Consider the following 27,700-nt stretch of genomic DNA (forward strand, 5'->3'; position numbering starts at 1 on the left):
GAAAATGGCATTTCAAAAAGCACCAAGAAGATGAAGTTATTGTTTTAGGACTCTGGGTGTCGCTGTTTACCAACCAAGGCTGAACAATTTAGTAAGAGATTCAACTTTCCCCTCCAATCGCTTCATTACAGAAAATGCAGAAAGAGAGATCACACGTACGGAATCTGAACAACTGGAGGATCTTATATTAAATCAAATCTGTATTTTAAAATACAGGCAATAGAGATATCTGTGTTGTCTGTGTGTATATATTAAGAATTTCAGTCACATACAGACAAATCTAAAATATAGCCACTCTGTCAAAGAAGTAGGATCTTCACCTTGGCACAGAAGTACAACTGGCAATGGAAACCTTTTTCCAGGATTGCAGAAGGAGAGCTGTCTTTTGTTTCATTCTGGTTCATGTTTGGCAAGCTGTTACAGGGCAGATTCATTATTCCATCCCTGAAGAAGCAGAAAAAGGTTCTTTCGTGGGGCCCATCGCAAAAGACCTGAAGCTGGAATTAAAAGAGCTCTCACGCCGTGGAGTCCGCATTGTTTCTCGAGGTAGGATACAGTATTTTGCTTTGAATTATAAGAGTGGTCATTTGTACGTCACAGAGAGAATAGACAGAGAGGTGCTCTGTGGACAAGTGGAAAAGTGTGTCTTGCACTTTGATACCATAGTGGGGGATTCAATGAAAGTATATGGTGCTGAAGTTGAAATCACAGATATTAATGACAACGCTCCCACCTTCCATTCAGAGAAACTGGAGCTCAAAATGAGTGAACTCACAGCACCCGGAACTCACTTTCCCCTCGATGAAGCTCAGGATCTAGATTTGGGCACCAATACCCTTCAAGGATACAAACTCAGCAACAGTAGCCATTTCTCCCTAAATGTGCAAGAGGCAGTTGACGGTAGACAATACACTGAACTGGTACTGGAAAGACCTTTGGACCGTGAAGAGGAAGCTATTCATAATCTGGTCCTCACAGCATATGATGGGGGAGATCCAGTCAGGACAGGAACTGTACAGATTCAAGTGACAGTTTTAGATGCTAATGACAATGCACCAGTTTTTAGCCATCATAGTTATGAAGTAAGCGTTAGGGAAGATATTCCTGTTGGTACCACAGTGGTTATATTAAAAGCCATTGACCTGGATGAAGGTGTCAACAAGGAACTGAAATATTCATTCAGAAAGATCACAGAAAGGGCTTCACAAATATTTCATTTGAATTCACAAACTGGGGAAATTACGCTTGCAAGAAGCTTAGACTACGAGGAGTCTACACTTCATGAAATTGAGGTCCAGGTTCATGATGGTGGTGAACTCTTTGACAAATCTAAACTTTTGATATTTGTTACTGATGTAAATGACAATGCACCCAAACTGGAAATAACTTCACTTATCAGCTCCATCCCTGAGAACTCTCCACCAGCAACTGCAATAGCCCTTTTGAAATTGCAAGATGAGGATTCGGCAGAAAATGCAGAAGTCACATGCTCTATCCCCAGCAATCTCCCCTTTCTACTGACAAAAGCCTATGGCAACTACTACAGTTTGGTGACAGCAAGAGGCCTGGACAGAGAGCAGGTGGCAGCCTACAACATCACTGTCACAGTCACGGATCACGGGACCCCTCCACTTTCCACATCAATTGTTATTCCACTTGAGATTTTAGACACAAACGACAACCCTCCACACTTCCTGCAATCCATTTATACTTCATATTTAATGGAGAACAACCCAAGAGGGGCCTCCATATTTTCCCTGAAGGCCGATGATCCTGACTGTGGAGAGAACTCCAGAGTCACTTATTCCATCATTGAGCATAACATCAGTGTCTCCCCAGTATCTTCCTTCCTCTCCATTAACTCTGAGACTGGGGTTGTCTATGGCCTGATCTCTTTTGATTATGAGGAGATGAGGGAGATTAAGTTCCTGGTCAAGGCCCAGGACGGAGGTTCTCCACCACTCAGCTCCAATGTCTCAGTCACTCTCTTCATCCTGGACCAGAATGACAATGCTCCCCAAATCCTTTACCCCTCCCCTCCCACCGATGGCTCCACAGGGATAGAGCTGGCCCCTCGCTCCTCTGAGCCAGGCTACCTGGTCACTAAGGTGGTGGCCGTGGATGCGGACTCTGGCCAGAATGCCTGGCTCTCTTACCAGCTGATCAAGGCCACCGAGCCAGGGCTCTTCACTCTGGGGCTCCACACGGGAGAGATCAGGACGGCCCGCTTCTTTCTGGAGAAAGATGGCCTCAAGCAAAGCCTGGTGGTTTTAGTGAAGGACAATGGGCAGCCATCTCTCTCTGCTTCAGCCACTCTGACTGTGGTGCTGGCTGACACCATCCCTGCAGTCCTCTCAGACCTGAGCAGCATCTCAGCTCCTGTAGAGCCTCCGTCTGACCTCACCTTCTACCTAGTCCTTGCAGTGGCTTTTGTCTCCTGCTTGTTCTTTACTTTCCTCCTCGTGTTACTGGCCATCAAGTTGCACAGGTGGAGAAATTCTCAACTGTTTGAGTCGGGGAGTGTGAATTTCAGTGGGGCTCCCGTCTCACAGTTTGTGGGGATTGATGGAGTCCGAGCATTTCTGCACTCCTACTGCCAGGAGGTTTCTCTCACCACAGACTCAAGGAAAAGTCAGTTTAATATTTCTAAGGCAAATTATTCCAATACTCTGAGCAATAAAGATACATGTGAAATAAAGGATCCCTTCCTCATTGCTGAAGATATTAATAGCAGTAATGGAGATTCAGCCAATACACAGGTGAGCTATCCCTTTCAGATCTGGGGTCTGAGGTTTTAAATATAATGCCTGCTATTAATTGTTATGTGCTTTTATGAAGAGGGGGTTGAAAGAACATTCTTCCACTCATATTATTTTATCTTTACCAGAATCGTATAGTTTTTGGTATTTGAAAATACCTACGCCACACATACAACAAGCACACCACTTTTCCCCATAAAAACTAGACTTCTCTTGGTCAAAAGAAATATTTGTCAGAGTCCCCCAGGAAAGAAAGAATCAGAGTGAATGTTTGCTTACTCTCTTTGACAAGAAAAACTATTTCATAGTTGTTATATAAGTAGATTTGAGATCAAAACAGTATTATGCATTTATTTGCCTTGTTTGAAGTATAATGTATGCCTAGTTCTTAGATGACACACACTTCTAAGGGAGGACGATACCCAGGTTTTATCACTCACCATTCTTGTGGATGGGAAAATTTATTTCTAACCCCACATATGGTGACAGACCCATAATATGATCAAAACTCATCAGCTGTATTTTCCCAATGGAAGCCTGAGACAGTTCAGGAGTTTGAGATGAATGGGAAGCTTTAGAACATGCTAAATTAAAACATTACAGTCATTATACAACAACTGCATTAATTAAATCTTATTAAGAAGTATGCAAACCTTTGGAGTTAATTATGTGCTTTCACACCTTGAGTATAAAATCTAGGGCTAGTTCATGTGAACAACTACATCACTTGTTAACTGTGTGAACACAGTTTGATCACTTGGCAGCTGAACTGATATGTTGGATTTGTTTCAGAACATTCAACCATTTTATTTGTGGTGTGACATCTGTGTTCACACTAGATGCTGCAGTCATCAAATGATAAATATGCACATGTGGACCAGGACCTACTGTCATCTGTTTGTAAACCAATTTCATTGCAGTCTTTGATTCTCCATAATATTAAATATTTAGTTATAGGAATTTGGCTTTATGTGACAGAGTATATTATCTTTAACCAGCAGTCTATGCATAGTGATTTCAGCTTATGTTTTTACCAGTTTAGGAGAAAGCAAAGAATGAGAAATATCTAGAAAAAGTATCTCAAGTATGATCAGAATATGTTTCACATAAGTAGACATATTAATAATAAGTGTATTGTGGCAATGCTTAAGTATGGCAGCTTTGAGAGGTTCTATATTTGAAACCTGAGGTGCAATGGACAGAATGTTGAACCATGGAATCTTGAGTTCAAATAATTACTCATCCAAAAAGAAGCTCACTGGGCAGAGTTGGTCACATCTCTCTCAGCCTGGCCTTTCTCCAGGGTTGTTGAGAAGATAAAATAGAATGATCCCACACTCACATACCTCTAAGCTGCCCTGAACCTCTTGGAGGAAAAGTGGGATAAACAGGTGAGGCGCTGTGGGTAAAACCTCAGCGCCTAGGACTTGCCGATCACATGGTCGGCGGTTCGAATCCCCGCGGCGGGGTGCGCTCCCGTCGTTCGGTCCCAGCGCCTGCCAACCTAGCAGTTCCAAAGCACCTCCGGGTGCAAGTCGATAAATAGGGACTGCTTACCAGCGGGAAGGTAAACGGCGTTCCGTGTGCTGCGCTGGCTCGCCAGATGCAGCTTGTCACGCTGGCCACATGACCTGGAAGTGTCTGCGGACAGCGCTGGCTCCCAGCCTATAGAGTGAGATGAGCGCACAACCCTAGAGTCTGGCGAGACTGGCCCGTACGGGCAGGGGTACCTTTACCTTAATAATAATCTCTACTCTCCCACATTTGGAATTCTATAGCTGAGTAGTGGAATTCTATAGTTTGTTGTACTCAGAAGGTCCCAGATTCAATTCTTACCCTCTCCAGTTAAAGGATCTCCAGGAACATAGTTGGGAAGGATCTCTCCATGAGACCGAGAAGAGTCACTTGATGGAAAATGTGGTCTTCTCTGGTGTCTCATCTTAGAACTGTACAGCAGCATAGTTTTAGGATGTCTGGACTGCTCATGATCCTCCATAATGCTAAGGTGGCAAAGCCAGGGGAACATGCAGCCTGTATGTATGATATGCAGACAATGTCATTGACACAAGTATTTGGTAAAGTCACAAAGTAAGAGAAGTACATACATGGGTGGTTGGGTTTATTGGCTGCTTGTCCCACTAGCATTAGAACCTGCCTTGCCCTCAATGCCCATCTGAGACAGTCCCGTGCAGAAGGATACTATGCCAGCGCCAAAAGCAGCCCCCCCATTTGCTCCTTTTTAAAAATCTGTAACAGCTAATGAATCTTGTTGCAATTTTCCTCACTTCATTGGTTGCCACATGCATGGGTGGTGAAGCTTTGAAAGCAATGGCATCATGTTACACCTTTTGTTTTACTTTGAGTTCTTTTGGTGAGAGGGGGAGACACAGAACTGCTACTTTTGATGCCAGCCACACATCCTTTGAAAGAATATCTAGTTCCAGCCTTAACACTATTCATTTTCCCCAAAAAGGTTACACAGAGAGATCTCTGGTCAGGCAGAAGTGTCCAATAAGGTATGAGTTTCTGATTGAGAAAATGTAAATACTTCTGCAAACGGAATTGTAAAAATACTGCATCTCTGGAAATTTCTGATATGACAATTTCAGGAGCTAGAATTTGTGCCATTTTTGTTGGCAATAATGAAGGTATTGCCTGACCATGGAGTTTGAAAGTTCTCTTCATAGTCACAGTAGCAGTTCCAAAACATTAAAAGTCACTGGCCAGCATGAAAGAATCTAAAAACTGATCCTAAAAGCAGTGAAGTATTAATTTCAATAGAACCAAAGGAGGGCATTCTCAAATATCTGACTCTTTCAGTTGTCCTTTTTACTGGAACACAAAGATATGATCATACTGATAGTATTTCTGCTTTTTATTTTCATAACAAAACAACATTTGCAATTCTCTCTCTGAGCCTCAGAGTGTCACTGTTGGCCAGTGTGGTGCCAGAAAAAAGGATGGAGCTCTAGTTATGCTTCTCCTACAAAGTGAGTGTCTCATCAGTTCTGTACAGACTGGGCAAAGAGAAAAACACAAAGGTGTTGCAGTCTGGCTGAAAAAAAGGAAAAGGCTCCCAGTCCTCGCAATCTAAGAAGGAAGACAGTTTATATTTACTTACAGAGATTTCCTCTGTGCTATTGGGAAACTGATCTGGTCACTACAAGCTGCAGAAAAGGAGGCAGAAAATTTCTCAGTAATCTGGATGGACAAAAGGCAGGAAGAGGATGGCAGAACACTCAGAAGGCAAGTACTGCTTCTCTTATTTTTGCCTTTCTCCTGCTGGGCTGCCTCAGAGCAGATTCGCTATTCTATCCCTGAGGAGATGGCAAAGGGTTCGATTGTGGGGAATCTCGCCAAGGATTTGGGACTGAATGCCAGAGATCTAGGAAGGCGCAATCTGCATGCTGCCTCTGTGAACAAAATGCAATATTTCAGTATAAGTGCAGACAATGGAAACCTTTATGTGAATGACAGAATTGATAGGGAGGAAATATGTGGCACAACTCCACTCTGCCTTATTAATTTTGAAGTGGTGATGGAAAATCCTTTAAATGTTTTCCATATAACAATAGTTATACAGGATATTAATGATAATGCACCACAGTTCCTCAGTGATATAACCAACTTGGAGATCGTAGAATCAACTGTTCTAGGAACCAGATTTCTCCTTGGGAAAGCAGAAGATCCTGATATTGGGTTGAACTCTCTCCAGAATTACCAGCTGAGCTCCAACCACTACTTCACCTTGGAAGTAAGGGAGAGAAAAGATGGAAATAAATATGCAGAATTAGTGCTAAGTAAAGTTATGGATCGAGAAAGTGAACAAACAATTCACTTGATCCTTACAGCCTTGGATGGGGGTGAACCAAGAAAAACTGGGACTGTCCAGATACGGATTAATGTCACGGATGCCAATGACAACCCACCTGTTTTCACTCAGGAGGTGTACAAAGTCAATTTACCTGAAAATGTTCCTGTTGGGTCACTTGTGCTCCAGGTTGTAGCCTCAGATAAAGACGAAAGCACTTATGCTCAGATCAGGTATCAATTCAGCAACATAGCAGCAAACACCCACAAGAAATTCAGTTTGGATCCAATTAATGGCATAGTCACTCTTACGGGACTGCTCAACTTTGAGGAAACTAAAGAATATACCATGACAGTAGAAGCCAAAGATGGTGGTGGATTGGTGGCACAATCCAACATTGAAATAACTGTGCTTGATGAGAATGATAATGCCCCAGAGGTGACTTTAGCCTCCATGTTCAGTCCTGTTCCTGAAGATTCTCTGCCAGGAACTGTTATTGCTCTGATCAATGTAAATGACAGAGATAGTGGAGATAATGGAAAGGTCACTTGCTATTTACAGGATGATTTACCCTTCAAAATTCTTCCCTCATCTAACAATTACTTCAAGCTCCAGACAGACAGTCTCCTGGACAGAGAAAGAGCTCCTGCATATAATATTACAATCACAGCCACTGACAGAGGAACTCCACCTCTTTCCACACACAAAACAATCTCACTACAGATCTCAGATATCAATGATAATGCCCCTACCTTTCAGAAGCCATCCTACAACATCTATGTGCCAGAAAACAATCCTTCAGGTGCCTCCATTTTCACCATCAAAGCCTCTGATTCTGACATGGATCAGAACTCACGGATCACATACTCCATCCTCAACAGCAACATCGAGGAGCTTCCCATCTCCTCCTATATCTCCATTAATTCAGAGACCGGCACCATCTATGCCCAGAGATCCTTTGACTATGAACAATTCCGAGAGTTCCATCTTCAAGTGAAGGCCCAAGATGGGGGTTCTCCCCCTCTCAGCAGCAATGTGAGCGTCAGGGTGTTTGTTCTTGACAGGAATGATAACAGCCCTCGTATCCTGTCCCCCTCACAAGAAGCCAAGGGCTCAGCCTTGTTTGAGATGGTGCCTCGTTCGGCCGAGGCAGATTACCTTGTCACCAAGGTGGTGGCCGTGGATGCAGATTCCGGACACAACGCCTGGCTCTCCTACCACCTGACTCAGGCCACTGAGCCAGCACTCTTCACGGTTGGTTCTCATACTGGAGAGATCAGGACCGCCAGGGCCTTTGTGGAGAGAGACGCTGTGAAACAGAGACTGGTCATTATGGTGAAGGATAATGGGCAGCCGTCTCTCTCGGCCACCATGACTCTGAACCTGGTGTTTGCTGAGAACTTTCAGGAGGCCCTTCCGGAAATGAAGAGGCAACCCAGCAGCTCAGAGTATCAGTCTGACCTGCAGTTCTACTTGGTGCTGGCCTTAGCTGTGATCTCCTTCTTGTTCCTCTTGACTGTCATTCTGGCCGTTACAATGAAGCTCCGTCAATCAGGGCATCCCAGGTTCCTACAGTGCTTTGGTCCTGTTCCCCATTCCAAGAATGGTGCCATCTTCCCACCCAACTTTGAAGATGGGACTTTGCCCTATTCCTACCAGCTGTGTCTGTCTTCTGAGACCAAGAAGAATGAGTTTGCCTTCCTGACACCCAATGTTCAAATGGCAGACAATATTCTTAGCGGTGAGAAACCTGCTGTGCCTTTTACAGGCAATGTAGGAAACAATTTTGCTTCTGCAGTAGATAATGGAGAAGAGGTAAGGTTTGTTTTCTGAAATTAAATGCCATTATCCATCATTCTTTGCCATTAGTGACATTGTCACAGTGCTTTTTATCTAGCTAATGTGACTGCCTTTTTGTTTTTCATCATATAAATGAATAGTTTGGCTCTTACATCATTTGGCTTTCATGAATCAGGATGCGTCCTTTTCACTCCATGGGGAAGCTACACATCCATACGGAAGCTTCGAGCCATGACCTTGAAACCATCTGGTAGAACTTATCTTGTTGTCCTTTGAACAACTAGTATTTTGAGGAGTTGACCTTCAACTACTTTCATTAACTTAAATAAAGTGAGGGAAAGAACTTTAATTTTCACATTACTTGGCTTTGGGGGGGCAGCAATTTTGGCTGTAGAATCAAAGGAGGGCACCTTGCTATATAGCAGAAAATACTATCACTGTTATTAGTATTACTAGCAAAAAAAATTAAGCAATAGATTTTAAAGACATACACTTTTGAGAGGTTTCTGTAAATTATGCTTTATTTCCTTCTCAAATTAATAGGCATGTGTGTTCCTGCATGAGTGATGTAAAAAAAAGTCAAGTCAAGACTGATTGACTGACTGACTGGCCTTCTAGAGTAGATTGTGGATATTTCCAGCCCCCATATTCCTTTAAGTGAAACCACATTGCATTAAAGCTCTTTCTAAACAACTGTCTGAAAGGCGGACAGGCAGACAGATAATGTGGGATATTTTGTTAAAGACATGAATTGTGCATTTATTTATTTTTTAAATTTATTTAAAACAAAAATAAAACAATTACATACAGTCAGAGAGTTATCTTCGAATACTCCACAGAGCTTTGCTAAAGTGTATATTCTAAAATCATTTCAATCTTAACCAAAACAAAATGGTACGTAATAACCTCCATCTCTTTGACTGTTGTCAACAACTATAAACATATATTGTATCAGCAGCCATGCTGGTCTGCAGGGATTATACAAAGGAGGAAAAATAAAATAAAATATGTGCTTCATACACACCAAACTGTGCTGTAGGCCAAGGCACCGTTCTGCCACATGCCTCATTGTTTGTATAATCTATAAGGTCATCCAAGACTGCATAAAAGTTATCATATTTCCCCTGGCCTCTTGCTATCTTCAATTTCCATGTCAGTTTTTTCAATAATGCTACCTGCCAGATTACACTGCCTGCATCATGTATTTCTGCCTCATGATTTAGACAATAATAATGATAGTTACATGATATTTATATGTTTCAAAGGGCATTGCATATAATGGGTCAGATTCAGAATTAGTTATCCTTAGACCAAGTTAGTCAAGCAAGACTAATTTAAGTCAATTTTATTTAAGTCGGGCTACTTTAAGTATGATGAAGTCTGGATTTGACACATTATCTTATAATTCTTATATAAGTGAGTTCCTGTCAGAGGCAAAATTCATACCATGGAATTCCTGGTTCACAGTTTTGTTCTTTACATGAGACCAGCTCAATATACATGAAGCATGTTGAATTCTTGAACTGCTCTACCAACATGTTAGCTATGCTGCTTACATGACATGAATGCATGAATAGATGGACAATTGTATTTCTGATCATAGCATTGTGGGATATCTCAGCAGGTACTTGAGTTACTTAAGCCTGCAATGAACCACCCCCTCCAACTCCCTTCTGGGCTCATGGCCAGTAGGGCAGATGTGAGGATGGAGGAGTGTTCTTGCCAGGGTTGGTGCTAGCTGTTGGAAGGAATTAGGGGACAGGACCATGACTGACAATTGCAGTGTGCTCAGCTACCATGTAAACAAAGAAAAATAAGTTTAAAAATGGAAGGGAAAGCTCAGAACATTTGAGATCCAGCATTTAACACCCAGGGCTTATTTATGCAAGTTTTGTTCCTTGATTAAATGAAGTTGCATTGACAGCTGGAGATGATATGTAGCTTCCTAAAATACTGAAAGGACCGTAGTGATTTCTGAGTAGCTTTCTGGTTGTCCTGTCCCACCCCCACTCCCCGCCGGCAAAATAGGGGTCTCCATATTGTTTCAGTGAAATTATATAAAGATAAACACAATTTTCAGACACGTCCTTAGGCTTTCCACACACAGTCTAAGATGCCTGGAAATACCTAATACAATATTTTTCTAATTTGTTTAAAAGTATTTTATTATAAACAACAATATCATTCTCATACTGCTGTCTGCTATTCTGATTTTTTCTAAAGAAATAGTGGAAATAGTGCTATAAATTCATTACTGCTTTTTCTTTGCTGTAAATATTCATTTGAAGCTGATTTCTTTTAACCTATTGTAATGGTGAACAGATAACACTTTCCAACAGGCATATTCAAATAACCTGTATGAGAATATGGTCTGAGCCATTACTTAAAAATGACTATGTAATGTCATGAATTAGGGAAGAAAAATCACTGGGAAAAGATTGCAGTTCTCGGTTTCAGACTCACAGTGTCACTGTTGGACAAGGCGGCAATCCAAGGGCAGCTGAAGTTCCACTGATGCTTTCTGCAGAGAGATCTCTTTGTCCTGAACTGCACATCGGGAATACCAGCAGACGCTGCAACAAACGTTTCAGCTGGAAAACAGAAAACACTGCAGCATATACAAATTAAGCCAAAGGATCCAGTTCTTTTTTTACTGGGCAAAAAAATCTCCTGTTTTCGTGGAAATCTGAAATCCTGTGCTCATCAAAGAGAAGGGGAAAATGAAGGTGAGAGGAATCCTTCATGGAGAGAGCTTTCAAACACCAGGGAGGTATATTACCCTTCTGATATTTTCATCTTTGTTCTGTAGAGCAGTTTTGGAAGAGGTTCACTATTCCATCCCTGAGGAGATGGCAAAGGGGTCTTTGGTGGGAAATCTTGCCAAGGATCTGGGACTAAATGCCAGAGAACTGAAGAGCAGAAACCTGCATATCATTTCTGAAGGTAAAAAGCCATATTTCACTATCAATGCTGAAAATGGAAACCTGTATGTGAATGAGAGGATAGATCGTGAGGGGATGTGTAGAGAGAGCACACACTGCATTATTGATTTTGAAGCTGTGGTGGAAAAGCCATTGAATGTTTTCCATGTAAGTGTAGCAATTCAGGACATTAATGATAATGCCCCACAATTCTTAGAAGCTAATATTAGACTTGAAATAATTGAATCCACATTGCCAGGTGCTAGATTTCTCCTTGGGAAAGCTGAAGATCCTGATATTGGGATTAATTCTCTTCAAAACTACCAGTTAAACATAAATCAGTTCTTTGTATTAGAAATTAAACACAGTCTAGATGGCCATAAAAATGCAGAATTGCTCCTGCAAAAACCTTTGGATCGGGAAAGTGAGCACTCGCTTCAGTTGATCCTTACAGCTCTTGATGGAGGTGAACCCAAAAAAACTGGGACTGCCCAGATATGGATTAACGTCACAGATGCCAATGACAACCCACCAGTCTTCACTCAAGAGGTTTATACAGTTAGCCTGAGGGAAAATTCCCCTGTGGGGTCCTCCATACTCCAAGTAAAAGCCTCTGATAGGGATGAAGGTTCAAATAGTCAGATCCATTACACATTCAGTAAAGTCCCAGAAAAAGTGTATGAGAAATTTAGACTAGATCCACAAAGTGGAACAATTACAATTAAGGAGAGCCTTGACTTTGAGGAAACAGAGAAGTACACTATGGCAGTTGAAGCAAGAGATGGAGGTGGATTAGTGGCTCACTCTAATGTTGATATAAAGATTATAGATGAGAATGACAATGCTCCAGAAATTATTCTAGCCTCCTTATCTTCTCCAATTCCCGAAGATTCTGTTTCTGGAACAGTAATAGCTCTCATCAATGTAAAGGATAGGGATTCTGGAGAAAATGGAAAGATCACCTGCCACTTACAAAGTAATGTACCATTTAAAATAGTGTCAACATCTAAGAACTACTACAAAATCCTTACAGACAGTCCTTTGGACAGAGAAAAAGCCTCAGGATACAACATCACAATCACAGCTACTGACAAAGGTAGCCCCCCTCTCTCCTCCAACAAAACCATCTCCCTGCAGATTTCAGATATCAATGACAATCGCCCTGCCTTTGAAAAATCATCTTATAGTGTCTTTGTGCCTGAAAACAATCCCTCAGGTGCCTCCATTTTCTCCATCAAAGCCTCGGACCCGGATCTGGACCGCAACTCACGTATCACTTACTCCATCCTCAACAGCAACATGGAGGAGCTGCCTCTCTCCTCTTATGTGTCCATCAACTCTGAGACGGGAACTATCTATGCACAGCGCTCCTTTGACTATGAGCAATTCAGGGAGTTTCAGATCCAAGTGAAGGCCCAAGATGGCGGCTCTCCCTGTCTCAGCAACAACGCCACCGTGTGGGTGTACATTTTGGATCAGAATGATAACAGCCCCCGCGTTCTGTATCCTGTCCCGGGTGTTGAGGGCTCTGCCTTGTTTGAGATGGTTCCTCACTCAGCAGAGCCAGGCTACCTAGTGACCAAAGTGGTGGCTGTGGACGCAGACTCTGGGCACAATGCCTGGCTCTCCTACCAAGTGCTGCAGGCCACAGAGCCAGCCCTCTTCACCATTGGGACCCACACGGGAGAGATCAGGACATCACGAGCCCTTCTGGAGAAAGATGCTGTGAAACAGAAGCTGGTCATCTTGGTGAAGGACAATGGGAAGGCTCCGCTCTCAGCTACTGTGGTCCTCAACCTCGTGGTTGCCGAGAACTTCCAAGAGGCACTTCCAGAAATGACTAGGCAATCCAGTGACACAGAGCATCATTCTGACCTCCAGTTTTACTTGGTGCTGGCTTTGGCATTGATCTCATTTTTATTCCTCCTGACGGTGATACTGGTCATTGTCATGAAACTTCGACAGTCAGGAAATCCCAAATTATTCCAATGCTTTGAACCTAATGCTTTTTCTAAGGCGCAGGTCATATTTCCACCAAACTATGAAGAAGGAACTTTACCTTATTCCTACCAACTCTGCCTATCGTCAGAGATGAGGAAAGAGCAGATCTCTTTCCCAAAACCCCATATCCAGGTGGCAGAAAACTTGCTATGCAATGATAGCTCTCAGGTGGTTCTTGTGGATGGCAGCTGTGGGGATGCCAGTGCCAAAGAGGAGGTTGGTGAGCAGGTAAGCTTTGCTTTCAGAAATGGCCTTACCTTATAAGAATAAAACTAATATTTTTATTTCATTTTACTATATAAAGGGGTCAGGAAAACAAAATTACAGTGTTAACAGCAGTTGTTCTGATTGTGAAGAACTTTCCCTACACATAGAAATGCTAGACGAAGCATAAATTCTGAGGCATGCAATAATGGCAGAGTGAGTCTTCATCTCAGGAATTAATTGAAATGTAAGCATGCATACAGCTTGAGTGTTCAATCTTCCTGTGGGGTATTAGCATGTCACCATAAATATATAGTTATTTATACATCCCTCATCAATTAAAAATAAGGATTTGTACTTTTTCACTCACACAAAGCACATTTTATTTGCCCTGTTATGATCAGCTTAACTGAAGAATGCATAAAACGTGAATTCTTCCTATTTATTTGTAGTATTATTTTGGGCTGTGTGTGGCTTCTCTGGAGGATTCATAAAAAGAAGTTGTGTGAAATACAGCAAGCACAGAAAAAGGCATCCCAAATGATCAATGGGTGCAACAACTTCTGTAGGGATATTTAGTTTACATAAAATACAAGAAGGGAAGTGAAACAGCTGTATAGGTTTATTAACAAGGTTGAGAAAATGAATAGAGAGATCTCCCTCCCCCATATTACTGGAGCCTGTGGCCATTGGGTGAAGCTGAACATTGGGAGATTCAGAACAGATTTAAGGAAGACCTTCTTCATACAATGCATAGTTAAACTATCGAATTCCTTGTTGACAACTAAATGCAACAAAGTAATTGCCAGAGAAGTCTGGGACATCAGATCAGTGAAAATGGGTATGGCAGCAAACAATTAGTGTGAATCTTAAGAAACACTTGTATACATTTATTTTTTGATGGTACATGACACTACTGTGGCTTCGTCACATTTTAGTTGTTGTTGTTTAGTTGTTTAGTCATGCCCGACTCGTCATGACCCCATGGACCAGAGCACGCCAGGCACTCCAGTCTTCCACTGCCTCCCACAGTTTGGTCAAATTTATAGTACAGCAAATAATTACGTTGGAAGTACAATTCAACCAATGCTAGGATGCAACAGATTTGGGAGGCATGTCCCTAAATTAAGAATTTGTGGGTGGATATAATAAGAGAAAATGAAATAATGACAGGATGCATTTTGCCAATGGATCCTCTCATTGATTTCTCTAGTTACTTTAAGGATTTAGTACAACAGAAGACTGATAATTACTCCAACAATAACTGTCTGTGGCCAGAGCAACTATTTGTTATAACTGTGGGCAGGGGGCAGGGCTAAGAACACCAGCTTTAGGGGAATGGATTACTACAGCATGGAATATTTTATCAATGGTTCAACTAATTAATACAGTAAGAGTCAGAGAGGGGAGGCAGTCTGATAACTTTCTGCGTTTATTTTCATAATTTATTGGTGCAATGAAGTTCAAGATAATGCAGACCCACATACTTTATTTGGATCTTTGTGAAGGCTATATGCTTTATTTGAGTTCATAATAGGAATTTAATTATAATTGTATACCCAACCATTTTCTTTTTATATAACCCATTTCTAAATAATTTACTTATTTAAACAAACAAACAAACAATGGAAATCATTACCACAAGAAGAAATGATGGTCACCTACTTGGGTGGTTTTAAAGGGGGATTAGAAAAAAATTCATTGTCATGTTGGCTATATTATGTCTAGTACCAGACACCTCTGACTGTGGACCAAGGGCAGAGCTTTTGAGGGGCATCTGGTTGGCCACAGTGGGAGAAAGGATGCTGGACTCAATAGAGCTCTGGCCTGATCCAGCAGGTCTCTTCTTATGCTTTTATGTTTTTATGAAATAGAATTGTGTGCAATGTTTCTGTGTGATAGACTAGCAGATGAAAAACTAGAAGCATGTTGAAAATTAGGCAGCACTCTGGTTGTGATCACTTGGAAATGTAATTCCGTTCAGTGGGGGTCCAGTTTCAAGGGGATATATGGCAGGCAAAAATATTTGAATAGCATACACATCTCCAGATTGGGTTTATGGTCCTGTAGGCTGTTCTACGGAGCAATAAGAGGAGCTATTCCCTTTAATGCATACAAACAGAAAGTAAATTACTTTAGTTATTTTCTAATAAAACCTCTATCATATACTCTTTCAATTAGACACTATTGATTTCTTCTAACACCTCTTGTCTCTCCACTGTTCTCAGTTCCGTTGTGCCAAAAGCGGTTTAATCATGCTGGCCACATGACCTGGAAAGCTGTCTGTGGACAAATGCTGGCTCCCTCGGCCTGAAAAAGAGATGAGTGCTGCCACCCCATAGTCGCCTTTGACAGAACTTAACTATCCAGGGGTCCTTTACCTTTTTTTACTGCTGGTAGAGCAACTACAGCCATTGGTCCTGCACTTGTGCTGTGTTCCTGCTTTGATCACAGGGGAGCAACTGCTAAACAAGGACATTTGTGTGGCACCAGCAGGTAGGAGGTAAGGGGCAGAGTCTGATGTAGAACCAATACAGGCGAACACACTTTTATTACCTAGTGCTGCCTAGACAGAAGCTGCAAGTGTTGCATCTTATCTTACCCTCAACAGACAGAGAGAGAACTCTTGGAATAGTAAGTTACTCTTGGAATTCCTACCCAACCCTGAGAAGAACTTGTGCTCTGTTCCATAAATGTTGATGAACAGGCACCCAACAACTTGGAGAGATAAAAAAGAGAATAATTTCAAGAGGGTGTTTATATTCTATTTAAGCAACAACAACAAAAATACTGTAGACTTACAGCTCTTGTGCTACTATAGCATAACTATTATCGTAATACATTAATTTTAAGATAAAGTTTTACTCTGTAACTGGATATTTATATATTAATAATAATGTTTCCATATTTCCAATAAAAAATGAAGATGTGCATAACCTAAATATAATTGCAGTATTAGATACGACCCCAATTTTCACAGTACTGAAAAGCCACGAACATAAATGAGGGTAGCTGTACACTAAGAAAGAACACCAAGGAAAAGCTTTCTCACATGCTCCACTAAGTGAGCAGAAGGGAAGGTACAGTATGTGCTGTAGAAACATCTGCATTTATTCACTTCTGTCTATTTTCATAGAACAAAATGCAGTTCCTTGAGTGGTCCTCTAAGTGTCAGTGTTGGCCAGTATGAGAGCCAGAGAGAGGATAGAGATCCATTGATGCTTCCTAGACTGCAGTAACTCCCATCCCTGCTATTCAGATCAAGCCAACTGAAGAGCACAGAGACAGGGAACTCTTGCAGAGAAGGAAAAATCTCTTTTGCTTTGCACACATGTGAGAACAAGGGCAATTTATTCTTCCTCAGTGATACCTCATGTTGTTTCCTGCATCACTGTGAGAGCTTGAGCATAGGAAACTGAGAAAAGGAAGCAGCCTGTTTTTGAGAGAACCAGCCAGATGGAGAGAAGGCACACAGGGAATGGCAGGGCACTCACAAGGCAAGTACTGCTTCTCTCTCTATTGTCTTTTACCTGTTGGGCTGCATCAGAGCAGATTCATTATTCAACCCCTGAGGAGATGGCAAAGGGTTCTGTTGTGGGGAACCTCGCCAAGGAGCTGGGACTGAGCACCAAAGAACTAAAACATCGCAATCTGCACACTGTGTCTGTGGCTAAAATGCAGCATTTCAGTATCAATGCAGAGAATGGAAACCTCTATGTAAATGACAGGATTGATAGGGAGGGGATATGTGGCAAAAATCCAAATTGCTTTGTTAATTTTGAAGTTGTGGTGGAAAACCCTTTGAATATTTTTCATGTGCTAGTGGAAATCCAGGATGTTAATGATAATGCACCACAATTCCTCAATGGCAACATCAACTTGGAGACAGGAGAACAAACTTTGCCAGGCACTCGATTTCTCCTTGGGAAAGCAGAAGATCCTGACATTGGGATGAACTCTCTCCAGGATTACCAGCTGAGCTCCAATCAGTACTTCAGTTTGGAAATTAGAGAGAGAAAGGATGGAAATAAATATGCAGAACTGGTGCTACAGAAACCTCTTGATCGAGAAAGTGAACAGACCCTTCACTTGGTTCTTACCGCTATGGATGGGGGTGAGCCTAGGAAAACTGGGACGGCCCAGATACAGATTAATGTCACAGATGCCAATGACAACCCACCTGTTTTCAGTCAAGAGGTATACAAGGTCAGCTTATCTGAAAATCTTCCTGTTGGGTCACTTGTGCTCCAGGTTGCAGCCTCTGATAAAGATGAAGGTTTATATGCCCAAATCAGGTATCATTTTAGCAACATACCAGCAACTGCCGAACGGAAATTCAAGCTGGATCCCATCAGCGGCCAAATCACACTACTGGAGCAACTGGATTTTGAGGACAATGATGAATATACGATGACAGTTGCTGCAAAAGATGGAGGTGGATTGATGACACATTCTAACATTGAGCTAAGGGTTCATGATGAGAATGATAATGCCCCGGATGTGACCTTAGCCTCCATGTTCAGCCCTGTTCCTGAAGATTCTCTGCCAGGGACAGTTATTGCTCTGATCAATGTAAATGACAGAGATAGTGGAGATAATGGGAAGGTCACTTGCTATTTACACGATGATTTACCCTTCAAAATTCTTCCCTCATCTAACAATTACTTCAAGCTCCAGACAGACAGTCCTTTGGACAGAGAAATAGCTCCTGCATATAGTATTACAATCACAGCCACTGATAAAGGAACTCCACCTCTTTCCACACACAAAACAATTTCACTACAGATCTCAGATATCAATGATAATGCCCCTACTTTTCAGAAATCGTCTTACAACATCTACGTGCCAGAAAACAATCCTTCAGGTGCCTCCATTTTCACCATCAAAGCCTCTGATTCTGACATGGACCAGAACTCACGGATCACATACTCCATCCTCAACAGCAACATCGAGGAGCTTCCCACCTCCTCCTATATTTCCATTAATTCAGAGACCGGCACCATCTATGCCCAGAGATCCTTTGACTATGAACAATTCAGAGAGTTCCATCTGCAAGTGAAGGCCCAAGATGGGGGTTCTCTCCCTCTCAGCAGCAATGTGAGCGTCAGGGTGTTTGTTCTTGACAGGAATGATAACAGCCCTCGTATCCTGTCCCCCTCACAAGAAGCCAAGGGCTCAGCCTTGTTTGAGATGGTGCCTCGTTCGGCCGAGGCAGATTATCTTGTCACCAAGGTGGTGGCCATGGATGCAGATTCCGGACACAACGCCTGGCTCTCCTACCACCTCACTCAGGCCACTGAGCCGGCACTCTTCACAGTTGGTTCTCATACTGGAGAGATCAGGACAGCCAGGGCCTTTGTGGAGAGAGACGCTGTGAAACAGAGACTGGTCATTATGGTGAAGGATAACGGGCAGCCGTCTCTCTCGGCCACCATGACTCTGAACCTGGTGTTTGCTGAGAACTTTCAGGAGGCCCTTCCGGAAATGAAGAGCCAACCCAGCAGCTCGGAGTATCAGTCTGACCTGCAGTTCTACTTGGTGCTGGCCTTAGCTGTGATCTCCTTCTTGTTCCTCTTGACTGTCATTCTGGCCGTTACAATGAAGCTCCATCAATCAGGGCATCCCAGGTTCCTACAGTGCTTTGGTCCTGTTCCCCATTCCAAGAATGGTGATATCTTCCCACCCAACTTTGAAGATGGGACTTTGCCCTATTCCTACCAGCTGTGTCTGTCTTCTGAGACCAGGAAGAATGAGTTTGCCTTCCTGACACCCAGTGTTCAGATGGTAGACAATATTCTTGGCAGTGAGAAACCTAGTGTGCCTTTTACAGGCAACAGTGGAAACAGTTTTCATTCTGAGATGGCTAATGGTGAAGAGGTAAGATTTGTTCTCTGCAGTTACATGCATGGTACACTCTGTAGTTCTTTACCGTTAAGTGACATTTCAATACAACCTTTTATACTGCAGGTGTACCTGCCTTTTTCAGTCTTTAGTTAGTTTTTCATATAGAAATCAATAGGTAGGGCTTTATTTTGTATGTTCATTTTAATTATTTATTAGCTTTCTATACTCCCTTTCATCCAAAGATCGCATGGCAGCTTGCAATATAAAAGCTCTCATGTGTCATCATCTTTCCTATCTGTTCTAAGTAGCTGAGGCTAAACCACCTGGTGCAATTAGCTATTTCGTAGTCAGTTGAGGTATTCCATTTTCTACTTTCAGGGGATATTGCAATTTTTTGTTCTTTGTTTTGCTGGTGCATTCTTCAACATTTGACACAATAATAGTGTATTAATAGTCAATGTATACTGGATTGTCCACACATCATTTTTCTTTATTACTTGTTTTGAGCTGCCTCCCCAGTGTTATTGCATTTTTGAAGTGAACAGCTGTCATTGCATTAGTCCTTAGCACAGAGCGAGTAACAAAATCTAAACTAGGTAATAAGATTTACATAAACTTACATGAAAAATAGCACTACTTGCTAGTTAAACTATTGCCATTTGTAGGGGCACTACTGTATAATGAAAGCGGGACAAAGAATAAACCAGAGCATTGGTGTTATAAAAAGTTGCAGGATTTCAGCAGGAGGATATGGGACACTCACTCACATTAGTCACAAAGCGGCTTATTGTACCATAAATAATAACAGTAGAACATCACAAGCACAATAAAAATCATACAAAATAATAAACAAATCATCAGTAAAGTAAAACAACCACCTTTTAAAATACACTTTTAACAAAACAAGTTTAAAAATAGGCTAAAGTCATATTATAAAATTCACAAAGCATTACAGCTCTCTTAGTCCACAAAACAATATCAAGAACATTAACAAAGAACCAAAAACAAAATAAGCATTCATACATCATCATGAGTCACAATAAAAATGGCATGGGGGGGCTTATGATTTACTTAAATCTCCCTAAAGCTAGGCTAGTTATAAATCTCTTTTTTTCAAGATTTGTTCGGGGGCGGAGGGGTTTGGTTACACACATACACACACAACGCACATGTATACCTTGCATTAAGTACGTTGTGACATGATGATCTAAGTACCTTGTGTTTTTTGGCATCAATTTGACTCAAGAATGGACAACTACAACATTCTACAACATTCACCCAGTTATTACTATTACTATTGCTATTGCTATTACAGTTATTACTATTACTATTACTATACTATACTATCACCCAATATAGTGTATCTGTATCGTTTTTAACCTGTAGTGAGCTGTAGCAATCTGGATTTATGTTATAAATTGATTTTAATCTAGTACTAGGCTGCTTATATTTACAAGTCTAAATAGGTTGCCTATAGTTTATATTGAAGATCATTGTAATACACCCCCGCACCCACACCCCCGGTGGTTCAGATACAGAATTTCCCTGTTCCATTCAATAGCAAGAATTGGGTTCCTCTCCTTAAATTGTTGGCATTTAATTGAACATTGGCTGCAAGATGTAACCCATTATTTTAATACAGGACTTCATCTGTAATGTGGATGCAACATTATTTGTGCATCTTTGAACTCCACAGAAAATGCATTTGCTTTAATTTTTTGGAGATGTAAATGGTTGTGCATGTTCTCAATGCTGCCTCTGTGGACAGTTGGGAAAAACATTGTACAAAGTACTTTGACATCATGGTTCAGATCTAGAGTTTCCCTGTTTCATAGACCAGTGAGGATTGGATTTCACTGATCAAATTGTTGGTATTTAATTGAGCATTGAATGCAATGCTTAACCCATTGTTTTAATGTAGGAGGTCATGTGTAATGTGGATGCAACCTTTTTATGTGTATCTTTGAACTCCACAGAAGACGCTTTTGCTTTAATCTTTTGGAGGTGTAAATTGTGCAGCATATTCTCAACGCTGCCTCTGTGGACAGTTGGCGTGGGCATGGTGGCACCATCTCTAGGCCTCTGTTTGGCATGGCAGTATCTGGCCTTCTCCTTCTAGCTTCAAACAAGGCAGGCTCTATTAGTTCCCAGTTGGGGCTGAATGGTAGTATTTCGTTCTTGTTGCTAAATTGGCCGAATGAGAGGATGAATGACAGGAGCTTTCTCATCTGCTAGGCAGTCAATAATTAAAGACTGGCTGTAATTGGACCCCAGCCATTCTTTTTAAATGTGCCACAACTAGCAAGTGCTATGTAGGTTAGAAAGCATGAGGATCCTATAGTGGGCAGCCTATGACCTGAAAGGACAGTTACCCAAACCAACCTTCATGGCATTCTTACTAGTTTGGGGGAATCTGGTGATGGCAATTATTCATCTGTACTGATGACCTCATTGACTGTAGCACTTACTGGCTCAGAGCTGATGATACCTAATGGTCTTCATTTGCACCCAGTGGAGCTGAGGGGGAGGGCACTGAAGAGAAAAGACCAGTTTCAGTATTGATCTAATACTTGGACCCTGGCTGGTGGGCATCAAAGGAGAAACATCATCCTACTTCTGAGGTAGTTTGTCTATCTTTGGTCCCCACCATGCACACAGGCACTATGGCAGTGGTCACATCCTGGGATATGACTTTGACTGACTGGCTAAAGCAAGTGAGGGTAGCTGATGGGTCTCAAACCCTCAGTGAGTTAGGGACTTTCTCTGCATGTGAAGACAAGTTCTGGTGGAATGAGCAGACAAAATAATAGTGGGTTCAGCAATCAAGAAGGTGGTTACTGCACATGCCGTAGAGGGAAGTGAGTGGCAGATCACTTCCTCTTCAACCTGGGAAGGTAACACATTTAGGAGAAGGAAAACTCTGATCCAAAACTCTGCTGCCTTGCAGGCTATCCCCTACACAAATCCAGAGTGTAGTCCGTAAGACAATTGGATGTCATCTGCTAATAATTTATAATTAATCCTTGATTGTGTAACAATCTAGTGAGCACTTGTTTGTATCTATTATGTCTAAGTTAACTTCACCCCTAAAAGCTGAGCGATTTTGTTGTTGTCTCCCAACTTGTTGAGATAAGATGTCTTCTGTTTCTCTCTCTCATCACTAATCATCCTGTAGATAGTTTCTGCATGAATGAAGCATTTGAACTCCAGAAACTGAAAGTGATTATTCCAATCTGATTCATGCTGAAAGGTCTACTAACAATGGGCAATTATGCACCAGCAGAGTGGCACTAACATCACTTTGTGGGTGGAAACCAGTGGAGGCCGACCAGGCCGTGCAGAGGAAATTAGTGTGTGTGTGTGTGTGTGTGTGTGTGTGTGTGTGTTTCAAGCTGCATACTCAGGATCCCTTACATACTATTGGCTTACAAAAAACCTATAATGTTATTGTTCTGTGTAAAGAAGAGGGTGATGAGCCATACCTGTGAGACTGTGAAGTAGATGTGCAAGGTCAGAAACACACATAGTAAATTAAATTAACACTAGAAATTGGAAAGCTATCTACCGTGACTGAATTACTGGAGCACATGAATGTGGGGGGAACAATGGCAAAGTTGAGAGCTGCTAAATAAATCTATTGAAGGGGTTGTCTACACAAATAGACCAATATTCTGAGCGCTAATACAAGGTGAGATGACAAAACTAAGCATGAGATGTGGGACTAATTTCAGTGATAAGCAATGTAATAAAAGATGCTTCCTTAGGATATACACTCAAACACAAGAAGATATATACCTCTAAAAGCAGACATTCTTGTTTCTAAGGTTTATGTGAAGGCCTAACTATAGGCAATAATACATTTTCCTCAATTTCTAAATAGTCCCATACTATAAATGATAATGTTTAATTGTGCAGCCTGTAATTCCATTTTTGTCAGCAGCACTGCAAATTAATAAGCTTGGAAATAATTGTAAATATCTCTATAAAGGTAGAGTAAAAAATTAACCTGCAAAATATCAAGACTGGGGTGAAAATTAAAGCTAGTAAAGAAGGTTCACATATTCTGTTTAAAAGCCTGCCTTGAGCCATCACATATGAACACCAACAGAGACCTTGTGTGACATGTATTGGGGAGAAAAATCACTGGGAAAAGATTGCAGTTCTCGGTTTCAGACTCACAGTGTCACTGTTGGACAAGGCGGCAATCCAAGGGCAGCTGAAGTTCCACTGATGCTTTCTGCAGAGAGATCTCTTTGTCCCAAACTGCACATCGGGAATACCAGCAGACGCTAAAACAAACGTTTCAGCTGAGAAAGAAAAAAGAAAACACTGCAGCATATACAAATTAAGCCAAAGGATCCAGTTTTTTTTATTGGGCAAAAAAATCTCCTGTCTTGGTGGAAATCTGAAATCCTGTGCTCATCAAAGAGAAGAGGAAAATGAAGATGAGAGGAATCCTTCATGGAGAGAGCTTTCAAACATCAGGGAGGTATATAACACTTCTGATATTATCATCTTTGTTTTGTGGAGCAGTTTTGGAAGAGGTTCACTATTCCATCCCTGAGGAGATGGCAAAGGGATCTTTGGTGGGAAATCTTGCCAAGGATCTGGGACTGAATGCCAGAGAACTGAAGAGCAGAAACCTGCATATCATTTCTGAAGGTAAAAAGCCATATTTCACTATCAATGCACAAAATGGAAACCTGTATGTAAATGAAAGGATAGATCGTGAGGAGATATGTGAGGAGAGTGTACACTGTCTGATTAATTTTGAAGCTGTGGTTGAAAATCCTTTGAATGTTTTCCATATTATTGTAGCAATTCAGGACATTAATGATAATATGCCACAGTTCTTAAATGAAATCATGAGGCTTGAAATTGTTGAATCCACATTAGCAGGTACAAGATTTCATACTGGGAAAGCGGAAGATCCTGATATTGGGACTAATACTCTCCAGAATTACCAGCTAAGTCCAAATCACTATTTCATTCTAGAGATTCGACAGGGAGAAGATGGCCATAAATCTGCAGAATTGGTGTTGCAAAAATCTTTGGATCGGGAAAGTGATCACTCCCTTCAGTTGATCCTTACGGCCCTGGATGGGGGTGAACCCAGAAAAACTGGGACTGCCCAGATATGGATTAATGTCACAGATGCCAATGACAACCCACCAGTCTTCACTCAAGAGGTTTATACAGTTAGCCTGAGGGAAAATTCTCCTGTGGGGTCCCCAATACTGCAAGTAAAAGCCTCTGACAGGGATGAAGGTCTGAATGCCCAAATTCATTATACATTTAGTAATATTCCTAAAAGAGCCTACCAAAAATTTGACCTATTTCCACAAAATGGAACAATTACAATTAAGGAAGCTCTTGACTTTGAGGAAACAGAGAAGTATACTATGACCGTTGAAGCAAGAGATGGAGGTGGATTAGTGGCTCATTGTAATGTCAATATAAAGATTCTAGATGAGAATGACAATGCACCAGAGATCATTCTGGCCTCCTTATCTAGTCCAGTTCCTGAAGACTCTGTTTCTGGAACAGTAATAGCTCTCATCAACATAAAGGATAGGGATTCTGGAGAAAATGGAAAAAGTACATGCCACTTACAAAGTAATGTACCATTTAAAATAGTGTCAACATCTAAGAACTACTATAAAATCCTCACAGACAGTCCTTTGGACAGAGAAAAAGCCTCAGGATACAACATCACAATCACAGCCACCGACAAAGGTAGCCCCCCTCTCTCCTCCAACAAAACCATTCCCCTGCAGATTTCAGACATCAATGACAACCCCCCTGCCTTTGAAAAATCAAGCTACAGTGTCTTTGTGCCTGAAAACAATCCCTCAGGTGCCTCCATTTTTGCCATCAAAGCCTCGGACCCGGATCTGGACCGCAACTCACGTATCACTTACTCCATCCTCAACAGCAACATGGAGGAGCTGCCTCTCTCCTCTTACGTCTCCATCAACTCTGAGACGGGAACTATCTATGCACAGCGCTCCTTTGACTATGAGCAATTCAGGGAGTTTCAGATCCAAGTGAAGGCCCAAGATGGCGGCTCTCCCTCTCTCAGCAACAACGCCACCGTGTGGGTGTACATTTTGGATCAGAATGATAACAGCCCTCGCGTTCTGTATCCTGTCCCGGGTGTTGAGGGCTCTGCCCTGTTTGAGATGGTTCCTCACTCAGCAGAGCCAGGCTACCTAGTGACCAAAGTGGTGGCTGTGGACGCAGACTCTGGGCACAATGCCTGGCTCTCCTACCAAGTGCTGCAGGCCACAGAGCCAGCCCTTTTCACCATTGGGACCCACACGGGAGAGATCAGGACATCACGAGCCCTTCTGGAGAAAGACGCTGTGAAACAGAAGCTGGTCATCTTGGTGAAGGACAATGGGAAGGCTCCGCTCTCAGCTACTGTGGTCCTCAACCTCGTGGTTGCCGAGAACTTCCAAGAGGCACTTCCTGAAATGACTAGGCAATCCAGTGACACAGAGCATCATTCTGACCTCCAGTTTTACTTGGTGCTGGCTTTGGCATTGATCTCATTTTTATTCCTCCTGACGGTGATACTGGTCATTGTCATGAAACTTCGACAATCAGGAAATCCCAAATTATTCCAATGCTTTGAACCTAATGCTTTTTCTAAGGCGCAGGTCATATTTCCACCAAACTATGAAGAAGGAACTTTACCTTATTCCTACCAACTCTGCCTATCGTCAGAGATGAGGAAAGAGCAGATCTCTTTCCCAAAACCCCATATCCAGGTGGCAGAAAACTTGCTATGCAATGATAGCTCTCAGGTGGTTCTTGTGGATGGCAGCTGTGGGGATGCCAATGCCAAAGAGGAGGTTGGTGAGCAGGTAAGCTTTGCTTTCAGAAACTGAGGTGTTGGCACCACGACCTTGCTCCTTGTATGAGCAAAACTAGTATTTTTAGTTGTCTTCCTCTTAACTGCCTTATTTACTAAATGAGAGAACTAAAAAAAATCAAATTATATTACTGGCACCAGCTGTTCAGATTGTTGAAAACTTTTTTTACAAGTAGTCTTCAAATTGCAATGACAGAGGCAAATTCAATGCTGAGTCTGAAAATGACGTCCAGGTGAGTCTTCATGAATTATGGAATTTATATCCTCTTCTACCTTCTAGTAATTTTTTTCCTGTGGATTATTAAAATATCACTATCATTATATACAGTAGTTATTTTTTAGTTCCTCCTAGAGGTTAAATATGTGGATTTTTACTTCGTTCACTCACATAGTTTATTCATCCTGTTCCGATTCGAGTTAACTGAAAAATGTGTAAAACATGAATGCTTCCTATTTGTTCAAAGTAGGTCTTTTGGAGTGTTTTGGACTTCTCTGGAAGATTTACGTATAAAGATCTTGTATGAAATGCAGAATGCTCAGAAAAGGGCAACTAAGATGGTCAAGTGGGTGGAACAACTTCTTTATTCGGAAAAAATGCAACGCTTAACAATATTTAGTTTAGATCAAAGACAAGGGAGAAGCGATATGGTCCTTCCAGTGCCACATTTCAACCACATCTACAGGACAGCAAGTAATTTAAGTGGGAGGTGCAAGGCAACCAATGCTAGGATGCAACATTTTTGTGGGGCATGTCCTGAAATGAAAGGTTCCGGGTGGATATAATAAGGAAAGTTGAAATAATAACAGGATACACTTTATCAACAGTTATTCTGATTGTTTTATTCAGTTGTATTAAGGGTTGAATACTAGCAGAGTATTAGTCCAAGACTTATTAACTATAGCAAGAACAACTATTTGGTATAAGTTGAATGGAGTGTGTGGTTAAGAACACCAGCTTTACAGGAGTGGATTATTAGGGTATGGGATATTTTATCTATCGTTAAACTAATGAATATGGTAAGAGTCAGAGTGGGGAGACTGATAACATTGTTGTGGAAAAATAGAACATTTTCATACTTAATTTGTGCAATAAGGTTGAAGATAATACAGACTCACACACACTGTTAGAAACTTTATAAATCGTTATGCTTTCTTAGAGTGTATAATATAAAACTATTGAAACTTGTATCCAGCCATTATTTTTATTTATACAGAACAATCACACATACTTTACACATTTTAATAAATAAATAACTTATCGGAATTGCTCCCACAAAAAGCTGTGATGGCCACTAACTTGGATGCCTTATAGACAACTACATGGTGGCCGCAAGTCGTGCTGACTATATCCCGTCAGGTACTAGAAGCAGGATGCCTCCAGATGCCACAGTGGGAGACAAGCTGCTTAATAAGAAAGGCCTTAGGTCTGAACCAGCAAGGCTCTTCTTATGTTGCTACATTTTAATGAAAGGAATTGTGTGCC

The 27,700-nt window shown here is 41.6% G+C and overlaps 1 protein-coding gene and 2 pseudogenes across 3 annotated transcripts; all 3 read left to right on the forward strand.

The window, feature by feature from the left end:
* Nucleotides 1-552: 552 nt before the first annotated feature.
* Nucleotides 553-16,956, forward strand: LOC307219555 (uncharacterized protein). Its single transcript, XM_079982805.1, has 4 exons — nt 553-2,759; nt 6,061-8,385; nt 11,061-13,743; nt 15,725-16,956. Exons 1-3 carry the CDS (start codon nt 678-680, stop codon nt 13,554-13,556), a joined length of 6,903 nt encoding a protein of 2,300 aa, XP_079838931.1. The 5' UTR covers nt 553-677; the 3' UTR covers nt 13,557-13,743; nt 15,725-16,956.
* Nucleotides 16,957-17,072: 116 nt separating this feature from the next.
* Nucleotides 17,073-22,841, forward strand: LOC307219556 (protocadherin gamma-B5 pseudogene; annotated as a pseudogene). The gene is made up of 2 exons: nt 17,073-19,373; nt 22,803-22,841. The product of its transcript is annotated as a protocadherin gamma-B5 pseudogene (transcript).
* Nucleotides 22,763-27,416, forward strand: LOC307219945 (protocadherin gamma-B1 pseudogene; annotated as a pseudogene). The gene has a single exon. The product of its transcript is annotated as a protocadherin gamma-B1 pseudogene (transcript).
* The last annotated feature ends 284 nt before the right edge of the window (nt 27,417-27,700 follow it).

This window comes from Podarcis cretensis (genome assembly GCF_951804945.1).
Source record: "Podarcis cretensis genome assembly, chromosome: 7".
NCBI lineage: Eukaryota > Metazoa > Chordata > Lepidosauria > Squamata > Lacertidae > Podarcis > Podarcis cretensis.

Bases quoted from the DNA above. Each gene is read 5' to 3' on its own strand.
- LOC307219555 (XM_079982805.1), top strand. From the start codon at position 678: ATGAAAGTATATGGTGCTGAAGTTGAAATCACAGATATTAATGACAAC. The intron at 2,760-6,060 runs GTGAGCTATCCC...GCCTCAGAGCAG, and splicing joins GAGATTCAGCCAATACACAG to ATTCGCTATTCTATCCCTGA. The intron at 8,386-11,060 runs GTAAGGTTTGTT...GTGGAAATCTGA, and splicing joins CAGTAGATAATGGAGAAGAG to AATCCTGTGCTCATCAAAGA.